Source organism: Idiotropiscis lumnitzeri, chromosome 11 (genome assembly GCF_059441095.1).
Source record: "Idiotropiscis lumnitzeri isolate Australia: NSW breed Sydney's pygmy pipehorse chromosome 11, RoL_Ilum_1.0, whole genome shotgun sequence".
In the NCBI taxonomy this organism is placed as follows: Eukaryota; Metazoa; Chordata; class Actinopteri; order Syngnathiformes; family Syngnathidae; genus Idiotropiscis; species Idiotropiscis lumnitzeri.
Genome location: NC_142401.1, coordinates 7,927,793 through 7,940,795, shown reverse-complemented (window position 1 = coordinate 7,940,795; position 13,003 = coordinate 7,927,793). Strand labels below are relative to the sequence as shown.

Genomic DNA, 13,003 nt, shown 5'->3' with positions numbered 1-13,003 from the left:
AGACAAAATAAAGGGATACAGAAATAATCAATTGACCAATCAGAGCAGTGTTGTTTTCTGGGCATGCGCAGTACTCTCAAACTAAAAGTTGACATGGCAAGATCCGTCAAGATACAAATGTGCCTGAGAGTTCAACTTGATAACGCCGATTCCAATCTTCGACCTTATATTTATACCCATGGTGCTTGTTGGATGTCGGACGCCATTGCCGAACTACAATATTAGTGGCTCTTCCCTACGCTATAATCAGGTAAGGATGTTTTCTATACTTTACTAAAGGTCACTAAGCGATGCAATCTCGGAAGCTAGCACTTAGCGTATGTTAGCTTCTGTGTGACTTTGTCAACCTGCCGCGGACTTTATTTTGTGTACGGTTGGTAAGGTTTGGCATACTGTACCGTGCCACATGTACAAAAAGGACAGAAGTCAGAGTCAGCACGTTGTTTTTTTTATTCATCCCACGCCATCAGAACGAGATGTTACAAGTTTTGATCACAAAGTAAGGAGCTACTTTAAAACCTCAATAAATCCCCATCATAATGGTCATTATCTTATCGTCTTTGTCACTACAATTTCATTATGTAATCTAAGCTGTCTTTTTTGTTTTTTGGGTCATGCGTTTTTTTTTAAGCAAACTTATTTGAATAGTTTGTAGTCACAACTGCAATTCTAGTTGAATTTGGGCACACTATTTCCAATTGCGTCATCGCTATTCATCCTGTCGATTATCTCGATGAACCAGTTTTTAAAGCTCAAACTTTTATTTTAGGCACGTTCCCAGATGTTCCGGTAATGAAGGTCAAAGTTTACATTGAGTGAGATGGTCTGCAGCAAGACTTTGAATTCAAGGCTGGCCACTTTCAAGTACAAGCAGAACATATTGTGTGTGTCTATATTTTATGTTAACCAGAACAACACCTAAATATTCTTCATTATCTTTTTTTTGTATGGAACTTTGAGCACCACAGACTGAATTGTTATACCTTTAGACGTCACTTGTTCGTTTGGGAGTTGTCACAGATGGGCACTTGTGATTGCAAAAGCTGCCCAGTACTGATAAAGCGGCTTATCTCGCTGTTACTTTTTCCCCCCATTCAGATCTAAGAGCACAATATTTGTTATAAATTTGTATTATTCTAATAAATATCACATGGTAAGTCCCAATCCACAATATGTTCCATGCCTGACTGAACACTTAATTTCAAAATAGCAATTTCTCTTAAGATCAGAAAAGTTCTTCCAGGGTCCAAACTGTCACTGCCATAAAACCTTTGTGAACTGCGCTGGCAATACTTTCACCCGTACATAGTGTTAGAGTTAAATATGATGCATTTTGACAGCAATAAAATACCCGACATGTGATTCTTTCACTGTTTGATGTAAGCTAAAGTGACACAAAATAGCGAATCACCTAGAAATGTGGACCTGTTGTTCTTTGAGAGGTCATGGGTGAATCTCGCAACATTAGGACAGCATAGGAATGATTCCTAACATTAGGAACAGAAGCCCTACAGAGTTTAAATTGTGCCTTGACATCTGCAGTATAACTAATAAAAATACACTTTTCATTTTCTTTGAACCATTGATTTGAAGGTTTGATTATTAATTTATTAATGTCAGATAGGCTACTAAATATTTTTGGAAAGATCTGTACTGCATAATTTTACAGTATTATTAAGATACTATTGGCCCAGGTCAAAATATTGTTTATGTTTATGGAAAATGAGTAAAAAGTAACATTTTAACACTGGTATCTGTAATTAGCAGTATGCCAGTCCATGTGAGCCACTACAGTGAGTGATGCAAAGATTGCAAGACAGCAGTCAATTACTTAAATTCTGCTCGCATAAGAAGCGGAAGGAATTAGTGCTGACACATAAAACAGTACGCTATGTTCCAGACTGGAATTTAGTCCTATTAGAATATGGCAAAGTAGTGCAGATAACAAAATGTGCTACTTTTAAAATGAACTCGACTAAAAAATGATGACACATCCCTTGACTTCACATCCACATTTATTTGCCTCCGTTTTATACGAAAGGATCATGTGATCAGTCCATTGAGGGAATTTCACTCAGATCATGCGAACCTGTGTGGCCCACTGGCCTCATATGGAATGACAAACTAGTCCATTAGACTGCACCGCATGACCGGTCATTATCTTTTCAACTGGTTGGCTATTCAGCAGACCCTCCTTGATCAGACCAAATTTGTTCAAGCATGCAAGTTGACCTCTGATTTGTTTTCAAAATGCATTATTTTCATTCCATTGTCCCTTTTGTATTTAATTATACATTAATTTGTTTTAATAAAATAACCCGCGGGCCATATGTGCTTCCTATTTTTAATGATCACAATGTTGTTGGTTTTTCACTAAAAGGAAATTATGACGTCCTCAAATGTTTCTATGAATGATCCTGTTGTTCCGCACATCCAAACGGTGTCAAACAGTCACTTGGAAAATATTAATTGCAGAGGAAGTGAAACCTTGACTGGGTGGCGAAATGTCTTTGTAATATTTGCCTCGTGAGCTTACAGTCATGTGTCGAGTCTGTGTGAGAGAAGTGTTTCAAGGTTCTGCCCTTTGCCTGCAATGGCATTACATCCTTGGGTTGCTGACTTAAAAGTGTACTGAGTTTAAAAAAAAAAAAAAGAGAGAGAGTGTGGAGCGTGGGAGGAAGGTTTCATTTCAAGTGGAAGGGGAACTTTTGCCCTAAAACATTTCATATTGAAAGTAGATAGAGCAATCATTATTGCATGTTCATGTGTTCAACTGCAATTAAAACTATTGATAGAAAAGATGAAGACTTGTGCTTCTTAGGGACCAAATCTCCAATAAATGTCATCATTGTCATACAAAAAGTCAACCTTGCATTGTTTTCACCTACTCTGCAACAACTTCCAAAACATGATTTGTTCCTTGCTCGTATGACGGATGGCTGCACTCGACCACAAAACACAACATTATCAAATTAAGTACTCCCTTTAAATCTTGCAGGCTTCAGTTAAAATATTCAAACAGTTTTGTGTTCTTTTTCTTTTTTTTTAGGAGGCTGAAAGTCATCCCTCAAGTTCTCAGGGATCTACCGGCCTGCCCTGATGAAGGCCCAGCAGGATGGAGACCTCCTCCAAGGTAACTCATTACATCAACAGAAACATGAGCGATTCTGGAACACACCCCCACACACACACTCACGCTCACCTTGACATCAGAACGGCAGTATTTCATTCTAGTCGGCGTTCTGCCACTGGGGATTAAAAATATTTAATACAATATTTTTAGAGATTTAAACCTTTTTTATTCTTGTTGGCTTTTGACAGTTCTATTTAGTGAACTCTATTTCGGTATGAGTGATGCTCGGCTTAAAGTTCAGTTTGCTTTATTTGTGCCCACACGGTGGTATGTTGAAACACTTGCCGACGGATTCTTTGTCAGGATGTTTTGACATTTAGAGGCAAAGTCATGTAATTCAATGTCACTGGTCAGGCAAGTCCACGTTGTTCTTTGGGGCCAGTAGGTGTCAGTAATGAAGGATCTAAATCAGAAAAAAATGGAACTAAACAGCAACTTTGAACTCATTTACTTTTAGCCAAGTAAAAAAAAAAAAAAATCTTTGACGTCTTTATCCGTCAATGGTAGTAAATGAGTTAAATGGACATGAGTAACTTTTTCCTTTTCATTTCTTTTACAAATACCTATCGTATAAAAGTAACTAGTTAATAGAAAGACGTAGATGTTTAATGCAGAAAATAGCATTTTTTTTCCTGATTATTTTACTGAAAACATCCAAACTGATCATTTGAGCTAACTATGTCTATGTTTGATTAGTTGTGACGGCAGAGCAATACAATATTTGATAAAGCATATCTCTGTGTGTGTGTTTTCTTAGAGGACTCCCCCTATGACAACGAAGACATTCAGACCAACCAGTACAGCGCCATTTCTCCTCCGGCGTCCCCCGCAGACTTAGAGGAGCCCTTTTCCACATACTTTGAAGAGAAGGTGGCCATTCCCGAAAATGTCAATCAGGTACTAAGCTTTAAAATGTACTGGTCCTTGATATTGGATTTAAGAAGCATGCTTAACATCTTTTAAGTATGGTGAAAGAGAATAGTCTTACGTTCTATTCTCTTGTTTTCAGGTGTTCAGTTTTAGGAAACTATGGGCTTTTACTGGACCCGGGTTCTTGATGAGCATCGCTTATTTAGATCCAGGAAACATTGAGTCTGACCTGCAGTCTGGAGCAGAAGCTAAATTTAAGGTGAGTTCATGGCATGATATTGTTCATCGTGAATGGCTTCGGTCTTCAAACGCTTCAGTTTCAATGCGGCCTATGATGTAATTTGCACACCTGTAAATAAATGTGTATTTTTTATGTTATTGAAGTTTAGTCATCGTGGCTGGGTTAGGTAACCATTACCGTTTCAAGATTTGAAAGCTACTTGTCCTGCATTACTTCGCCGAAAACAAAGGGATAGAATTTAGCTATTACTGCCATTGACGGCTAAAGACGTCCAAATCCCCCCACACCCCCTTTTTTTTTTTTAAGTCGGCTGGTAGTGAATGAATTAATGTTTACTATCACTGATGGATTTATTCAAATTGGTTTCTTAGTATCATTAAAAAAAATGAAGAGGAGGCAAAAAAAAGAATTTGTATTCCGTGAAAAGAAAAAAAAAAAGTCACATTTTATTTTCAGGCCATTTTGCCCAGCCCTAACTCCCTCCAATGAATCTCGTGCCGGTATTGTCTCTCCTCCTCAGCTCCTGTGGGTGCTGTTGGGAGCCACAATCATCGGTCTGCTGTTGCAGAGGTTGGCGGCCCGTCTCGGCGTCGTCACGGGAATGCACCTGGCGGAAGTCTGCAACCGGCAGTATTCCACTGTGAGCATCCTCACTCCCCTTCTGTACCGTGATGATTCCGGTTTTTTTTTTGTTTTGGTTTCTTCATAACAGTGAACTTGTGCACTATTCCCTGCAGGTCCCACGAATCATACTGTGGATAATGGTGGAGTTGGCGATTATTGGCTCCGACATGCAGGAGGTGATTGGATGTGCAATAGCTCTCAATCTTCTCTCTGTGGGCAGGTACCTCATCGGATATTTTCTATTACTCCCTGAAAGTGGAATATTTTTGTCATAGTTGGTCAGAATGTCTTTTTTTTTCTCAATTTTGCTTCTTCCTCAGGATTCCTTTATGGGCCGGGGTACTCATTACCATCACAGATACGTTTGTGTTCCTCTTTTTGGACAAATACGGTATGTGATTATTTTTAAATCAAAGCTATCACTGAAATGTGCCGTCAGTATTGACGCCGTCCGATTCCTTTTGTAGGCCTGAGAAAACTTGAAGCTTTCTTCGGTTTTCTTATCACTGTAATGGCTTTAAGTTTTGGTTACGAGGTAACATTTCCCCTTTTTCCCCTTATCACTTTTTTTCAACAGAGGCTATCAACAGCGTACTACATTGACTCTTTGCTTTTCCCTCCGTAGTATGTGCTTGTGAAACCAAACCAGGGGGAGGTGCTGAAGGGCATGTTCTTGCCGTACTGTGCCGGATGTGGGCCACCGCAACTGGAGCAAGCTGTTGGCATCGTAGGAGCTGTCATCATGCCGCACAACATCTACCTTCACTCGGCTCTGGTCAAAGTGAGAATTGTTTTTTCTCCGAATAATTTATTTTCGGAAGACATCGGTCCCATGCAGAATCATGGTTCATCAGTCACTAACTCACCAATTGGCAGTTTTCTTGTTATTCGCTGAAAATCTCACCTATTCGCTGTTTTATTACTCAAAGCACAAACGGCTTCACTTTGTACCACTAGGTGGCGTCTTAGTGTCAAGAAAGTGTTGTATGTGACTTGTAGCATATAGTACACACATTCACTTGGAAGCTAAACCCAATGATTTTTTTTGTAGTCTAAAAGCTTTAAAAATTAAACCATTCTTCAGATTGACAAAAAATACATTACTTGTTAACGGAATTGAATCCAGAGTTATTGAAGTACACTGGCATATTATGTGATCCAATTTACTGTAATAGCAAATATTTCCCTGAAAGTGTCGATCTAAATGCTGAATTTTCAAAACAACCTCTTCCATCGTTTGATTTTCCAGGTTCTATGAAGTGTGTCTCTGTGTGAGTGAAAGCAATAAATATTAACTCTGAATTATTATTTTCCCCCCCTTGCACCAGTCTCGTGACATTGACCGTCGAAATAAGAAGGACGTCAAGGAAGCCAACAAGTATTTCTTCATTGAGTCCACCATCGCGCTCTTCATCTCGTTCCTCATCAACGTCTTTGTTGTCGCTGTTTTTGCCGAGGCCTTCTACGATAAGACCAACTGGGTTGTGGTGCGTATACTGGCGTATGAGCAGTCACACTCAACTACGCTATAAAATGTACCTTTTTTTTTTTTTTTTGGCCGCAGAACCAAGAGTGCAACGCATCCAGCATCCCTCACCAAGGTCTCTTCCCCAACAACAATGAAACACTAGAGGTCGATATCTACAAGGGGGTATGTCTGATCATCAGTACTTGCTGTAAGATGTTAAAGAAGTTTATTAAAGGTCAATGAAATAATGATGCTACTTTTAGTGAATGTAGATTTTTTTTTTTCTAGGTTAGCTCATTGAGGTTGAGTGCATCCTGGAAAATACTTGTTTTAAAAATGAATTTTATGTCACTTATGATTCAGGGGGTGGTTCTGGGCTGCTTCTTTGGCCCCGCCGCGCTGTACATCTGGGCCATCGGCATCCTTGCAGCAGGACAGAGCTCCACCATGACAGGCACCTACTCTGGACAGTTTGTTATGGAGGTACGTTTGCGTGGTCGTTGGCGATGTGGATCGAAGGAAAGAAATGCAATGTGCTTAGGTTTTATTCCTTTCTGTGTGGCAAGGGTTTCTTAAACCTGCGGTGGTCTCGGTTCGCGCGAGTGCTGCTGACGCGTTCCATCGCCATCACGCCGACGCTGCTGGTGGCCATCTTTCAGGATGTGCAGCATCTGACTGGGATGAACGATTTCCTTAATGTGTTACAAAGCATGCAGGTCGGACTCATTTAGGAATATTATATATATTTATATTTTCTAAGTTGGCTGTGAGATTCTTTTGGAATAAGGCGTGTACAAATAAATTCTGCTTCTCGTCCCTCAGCTTCCTTTTGCCTTGATCCCAATTTTGACCTTCACCAGCCTGACGTCCATCATGAACGACTTTGCAAATGGCTTGTAAGCAAACTAGAAACATCTACCAAGTGACTATTAAGTATTCTCTGTTGTGTTGAGACGCTTCTCTGAATCAGATTATTGAACAGACCCAATAGTTCCTCCTGAATTTCGCGAAATAGAACAAGTACAGTATAAAAATTATTTTGTATTTTTGGAATTATTTCTATTTAAATTTTTTTTAAATGGGACAATTGTGGAAAAAATGACATTTTGCAAGTAACGTAATGTAGATAGTCAAAATAACTCAACACACAACCATTAATGTCTTGCAACAAAAGTGAGTACATCCCTGTGTAAAAGTGTCCAAATTGTGCCAAATCCGCCATTTTGTTAATGGAAGTATCTACTTGTTTCCTTCAGGTTTTGGAAGATCGGTGGTGGCATTGTCATCCTGCTGGTTTGTGCCATCAACATGTACTTTGTGGTGGTTTACGTGACGACTCTACACAGTGTTTGGCTCTATGTCCTGGCCTCTCTGTTCTCCGTCGCCTATCTGTGCTTTGTAGGCTACCTGGTGAGTTGGTAGCTAGTTAGTTTTGGAGTGTTTTACAAAATTGATATTGTCATTTATTTTACTTTTTTGTCACTAAGGAAAATTCTGAATATAAAAAAAATATTATTAATTTATTTTAATTTATTTATTTAATTTGATTATTTTATATATTGTTTCTATAATCCTGCTAACTCCAATAAAGTTCAAACTATAAAAAGCAATTTTTTCCCCCCACAGCTTCAAAATGCTTATTTGTCGGTACTGTTCATTAATTTTCGAGGCGCTCCATGTTTATATCCAACAGTTAGGTTGTCATTTATTTTTTTCCCTCTTTTATTTCTGTGTACTGGTATGGAAAAATGTTAAGATTTGTTGCTCATATGTAGTGGGTGTGGCTTGCATATCATTGCGCTCAATGGACCACTTTTGACAGCAATGAGGTGGCAAGCAAGCAATTCTCAATGCAATCATTTTGTTCCTTGAACGGTCTTTCCTGTCTTGTGTGCAGGCGTGGCACTGTTTGGTCGCTCTGGGGGTCTCCTGTCTGGACTTTGGCAGCAGGGTAAGCAATCGACCTGCTGTGTTGATAGAGGAACAGTCTGAGTGCGACTCCTAGAGGTGAACAGCACAGTAACCAGCAGCATTCCTCTTTCTTCTGAAGACTCTGAGCCTTGTACTCAAGCGGGACTGTTGGAGTTCATGTCGAAGCGTTTTCCCTGTCAATCCATCATGTTTTTCTCGTGTCGGGCCGGTTATCAGATTGTGCTTCTGTAAAGTTGACATTAGGGTAGCGTTTGACTGCGCATGCCATAATATAAACACTTTTGTATGAATAGAGTTTAAAAAGTCGACATTGTTGAACACTATCTGTTCCTTTACATGTGACACCGTCTTTGCGTGCATAGATGGCAAAGCACATTTAATACTACGTTTGTATTTTTTTTTTAAATAGAATCTTTAAACTTATGCGCTACGAACGTATCAGACAGTATTTTTACATCATTTATCAAATTGTTGCAGTCTTCATGCAGAATAAACTGGGGTAGCTGACAGCATTTAAGTTTAAGCGTCAGGTCAATAAAAGAGGCACAAAATGTTCGCACAACAGACAGTTAAAAGGCAGAATGAGTTAAATGAAGGAAATGTTAAAAATGGAAAAAGAAATTGGGCCATCCCATTCTACATCTCTATACGCCGTTATTATTTTTACCAGATGCTATTGAGGCACTGTAGTTCTTCAACCTCTTTTATTTGCTGCATCATAAGTTTGTTTCCTATGTGAATCGACTCAAAAGTCAGAGTTGTTATGCCAAATAATATGCAGCATAGCTGCGTTATAATATTTTGAGGCTGCAACGTGTCGGAGGCACTGAAGGCACACAATTGCACAATTGTGCTTAGATGAATCCAAGTATTAGTTAGTGCCAATAATGATTGCACTTTTTTTTTTTTTTTTTGTCCTGATTCATTTTCACTTGGCTTTGTGCTGACGTCATTTCAGGAAAAGCTGCTAAAAAGCTTGAATGTGTCTTTTTTATGGAAGGGCCTGTGTGATAAATGTATGCTCTCATGGAATTTCCTGACTTACACGTCACAGAAAAAGTGATCAAATGGGAGCAACTTTGGGTCATATAAACGAATCCAAGTTGATGAAGCACAACCGTGTAAAATAGAGACACATTTTATATGGCCACGTTTAATGACAAAGAATGCGGCCCATTCTCTTTATTTGTGCATCTGTGTTCAAATTTTCTTTTCTTTTTTTTTGTGTCCTTTTGGTATGATGAATGTTGTTTCCGCATTTTTATCTAACATATAACCCAAGTTAAAAGCCAGTACATTTTTAAATTGCAATCTGTATCTGATGGACCTAATTATACAATATCCTTTTTTTTTTTTCTTTTTTTTGCTCGGGGTAATTGATTTTCATTGGATTGTTTTGTAATAACGTTTGGCGGGGGGTGTCAAGATAAGAATCTGAAGAGACCGACGCGAGCAACTTTTTCCTCCTCTTATTTGACCCAGTAATCTCTTTGAATGCCTTAGACATCGAAATAAAGTTACAGTTTGAGCCCATCGGACGCTGAGTGACTGATCAAGTCAATTGTAAAACCCTGTTGACAAAAAAAATTGAGGGACCATTTCTCATACTAATGACATAAGAAGTGGGAATCAAACGCAGCACTTGGTCTGAATTCAACTTTCCCCGAAAAAACAAGAGGCTCATCACGTGCTGTTATTTTTAAATAATTATCTGTATTGTTTTCAAGTGTTTCATCGCATTTAAAAATTAGCTGCAACAGAAGTTCATCTCTACAATAAACTTAAAAAAAAAAACTGAAATAATCAGTCACACTATATGAGCTAACTATAAACAATTATTTCAACTGCTGTAAAATTCAATCATATTAGCTTTTATCACTTAAAGCTGATAATCGCTTCAATTTAACCTGGAGGTTTACTTTGAAACCATTTTTACATGTTGTAATAACCTATTTTCTAAGGTGTTATTATATGATGTACAGTACTTTCTATACCCCGTAACCTCATTAAAACCGTTACACCCACATTTGCACCTCAGCAAAATTTGGAGTCTTCCGAGTAACCGACCATACACATTTTCAGAATTTCAGAACTCTGCTCTTTTTATTTCCAAGTGATGAGAAGAAATGTGGCAGTGTTTTGCACACAACAGCTTTAGTGTTTTTGCGTGGAATTCTGGAACTGTTTCCAAGCTCATCACAATGTTAGAATTGGACAACATTTAGTTTTTTTTTTTATTTATTTATTTTTTTTTTTAAACGCAACAACTAAAGCACTGTGTTAAGCACAACACATATTTTTTTTGTTTACCTGACAAATACATGTGAGTTTTTAATGAATGCTATATTCATATATTCTCGCTTTAAAATGGTTGCCAAGTGTTGTTGCCAGAGCGGCATGTCCATGATTATCTGTGGCTGCTCACATCCACTTATCATTGTGATTAATTCTTTTTTCTTAAAAATATGTTCACTCCTGTGTTCATTCGCGGGAAAAAAACGTAACATTAATGCAGTATTGTGTACGTTTGTTGTCTTATTTGTGTCCTCTGCTTCTAAGACGCACCATTTGTTTAAAATAAACGGGAAACACTGCTTACTGTATATGGTGTCTTATGTCTGAATTTCAAAGAGTTTTCTTTAAGAAATAAGTCTGATTAACTATAATGGCAATAGATGTGACGCATTGCCGATCCATTCTATAATGGACAGTCGCGTTGTGTGTACACTAGTGCAAAAATGCTCTTTTGCAGGACTTTCCAGGGTTAAATAAGGAAAGGTGAGCACCCTCAATTTATCACAAATTCAAATCAACAGTCATGTGATTTCCCTCCGCCTCAATGTTTGTTTTTCAAAAATCACCACTTTTGATTCTACAGTCTCACAGATGCACAAATGGGCCCAAATAAGTACAATGTGTTAACATGTTGTTTCCCTCCGTGTCGCTCTTTTCATTTGCTGTACATGTTGTCTTAACCAGACTAATTTACAGAATAACAATAATCACTGAGGAACTCTTTTGAACACTTCCCTTGGTTAAGTATCCCAAGTGTGCCTCACCAATGTCCTTCCTCTCTCCTGCAGATGGGGTTTGCACGGCACACAGATATTTACTTACTGAACGACATCGATGTGGATGGTGTGATCGAGAGATGAGAACAAGTCGCAGATGGACGACGCACCGTGAATGCGCTGATGGGCGTGCAGCCTGGCCAGTATCTTTGCATCGTCACCTGTCAGTGCCTTCCACTTTAAAGTGCCCTTATAATGTCCAATGTGTCGTCGTTGCTGTTTAAATCAAATGCCAAACTACGCAGGCCCATGTTGCACTTTTTTTTGGTCTTTTTTCAATGTAATTTCATGAATGAAACATGCAGCCAAAGGTACAAAAAAAAAACACTGAAAAAGCAATATTTTCTTAAACGATGTAGTAATAATAAAAAGGCTAATTATATTAACATACTCTGTTAAATGCATAAAAAAAATATATAAATAAAAGATTGACCTTGTACATCTACAGTTAACTACAAAATTAGCATTCTTCAATGGGGCCTTTTGGCTTAAAATAAACAATGGCAAAAGTTTATATGGTATCTTTTCATATAATTCATCAATTTTAACATTTTGAGGATACTTAGAATATTTTTTTGATATGGGACTTTTCTATCATCGGAGCTGTGTGCACATGATATACAGTACAAACTGTAAATTGTTGTACATCAATATTTATACGTGTATTTAAAAGGTATTTTATAGAAAAATGCACTTCTCTTAAAAATGTGTAAATATATTTGTTGGATGCTTGTTGAATTTATGGTAGGAAACCTGCTGAACGTTTAATGTAATTGAATTTGGTCATCGCATCTGAACAGTATTGCTTGGTCATTAATTTATATATTTGGTCATTTATTCTTAGTCCACGTATTTATGTGAAGTGCATTTTTTAAGTGAAGTGCTGGGAGAAACATGCTGAATATTTGAATGGAAATTGTTTTACATTGTGGGTGGTAACATTCGCTGAGCTGTGCATAATGTGGCCTTTTGTAGTTCAATATGCTGGAGTACTAAAGTGTCAGTGAGCAGCTTTACAAAATAACCTGCTGGTCAATAAGCTGTTATTGTCAACACTTGCTCATTTTTTAATAAACTCCTATCTTACCTTGTACTTCACTTACATAACCTGGAAAATGGGATGAAATGATGAAACCCCTGGTCAGAATGCAGCCTGGTTAAATGCTCTTCGGTATTTGACTAAATGCTGTAGTGCCTCCACCTGAGTGCCTCACATCTAACATCACAAAAAAAAATCAGGTTTTTGCAGGTTTGACAACTGGACCAAATATTGTCATTATTTTTTTTTTGTTCTTTTGAAAATAAATTTGTGTCTCCCCTTCTAGCTAAAATTTAGTCCTGGAGTTTATATATTTATGGTCTGTCCCACTCATTGGTGCATAAATGTCAATTCCAAGTGGAATCTATTTGTTTTTTTTTTTATATGTTCTTGAGAGAGAAAAGGAAAATGTTTGTTTCGCACTTAATTGCCACTGTGACCATGATAAACGCAATGATGGCGGACCGTGTATATGAATTACTCAATGACCACATCATATTCCACGATAAACCAACCAAAGCAAGAAACTGACAGTTTTTAAATTATATGATTTTATATTATAACACAGTATTCGACATTACTGTGGTTCCTTTTTTTAAACCCATGGTTACATTTATAAATGTCT

At 37.9% G+C, this 13,003-nt stretch overlaps 1 protein-coding gene across 1 annotated transcript; it reads left to right on the top strand.

Annotated features, from left to right (window-relative positions):
• Positions 1 to 73: 73 nt before the first annotated feature.
• slc11a2 (solute carrier family 11 member 2) lies at positions 74 to 12,432 on the top strand. The gene is made up of 17 exons (XM_088308749.1): positions 74 to 250; positions 3,050 to 3,133; positions 3,891 to 4,030; positions 4,143 to 4,262; positions 4,765 to 4,884; positions 4,982 to 5,088; positions 5,189 to 5,259; positions 5,336 to 5,403; positions 5,494 to 5,649; positions 6,197 to 6,355; positions 6,433 to 6,519; positions 6,700 to 6,819; positions 6,903 to 7,052; positions 7,159 to 7,232; positions 7,593 to 7,746; positions 8,234 to 8,287; positions 11,352 to 12,432. Exons 2-17 carry the CDS (start codon positions 3,100 to 3,102, stop codon positions 11,421 to 11,423), a joined length of 1,686 nt encoding a protein of 561 aa, XP_088164875.1. The 5' UTR covers positions 74 to 250; positions 3,050 to 3,099; the 3' UTR covers positions 11,424 to 12,432.
• Positions 12,433 to 13,003: the final 571 nt, after the last annotated feature.

What these genes read in the sequence shown, in the direction of transcription:
- slc11a2 (XM_088308749.1), top strand. Translation starts at nt 3,100, where the DNA reads ATGAAGGCCCAGCAGGATGGAGACCTCCTCCAAG. An exon ending in AACGACTTTGCAAATGGCTT is followed by an intron (nt 7,233 to 7,592) that starts GTAAGCAAACTA and finishes TGTTTCCTTCAG; the next exon opens with GTTTTGGAAGATCGGTGGTG. An exon ending in TGTGCTTTGTAGGCTACCTG is followed by an intron (nt 7,747 to 8,233) that starts GTGAGTTGGTAG and finishes TCTTGTGTGCAG; the next exon opens with GCGTGGCACTGTTTGGTCGC.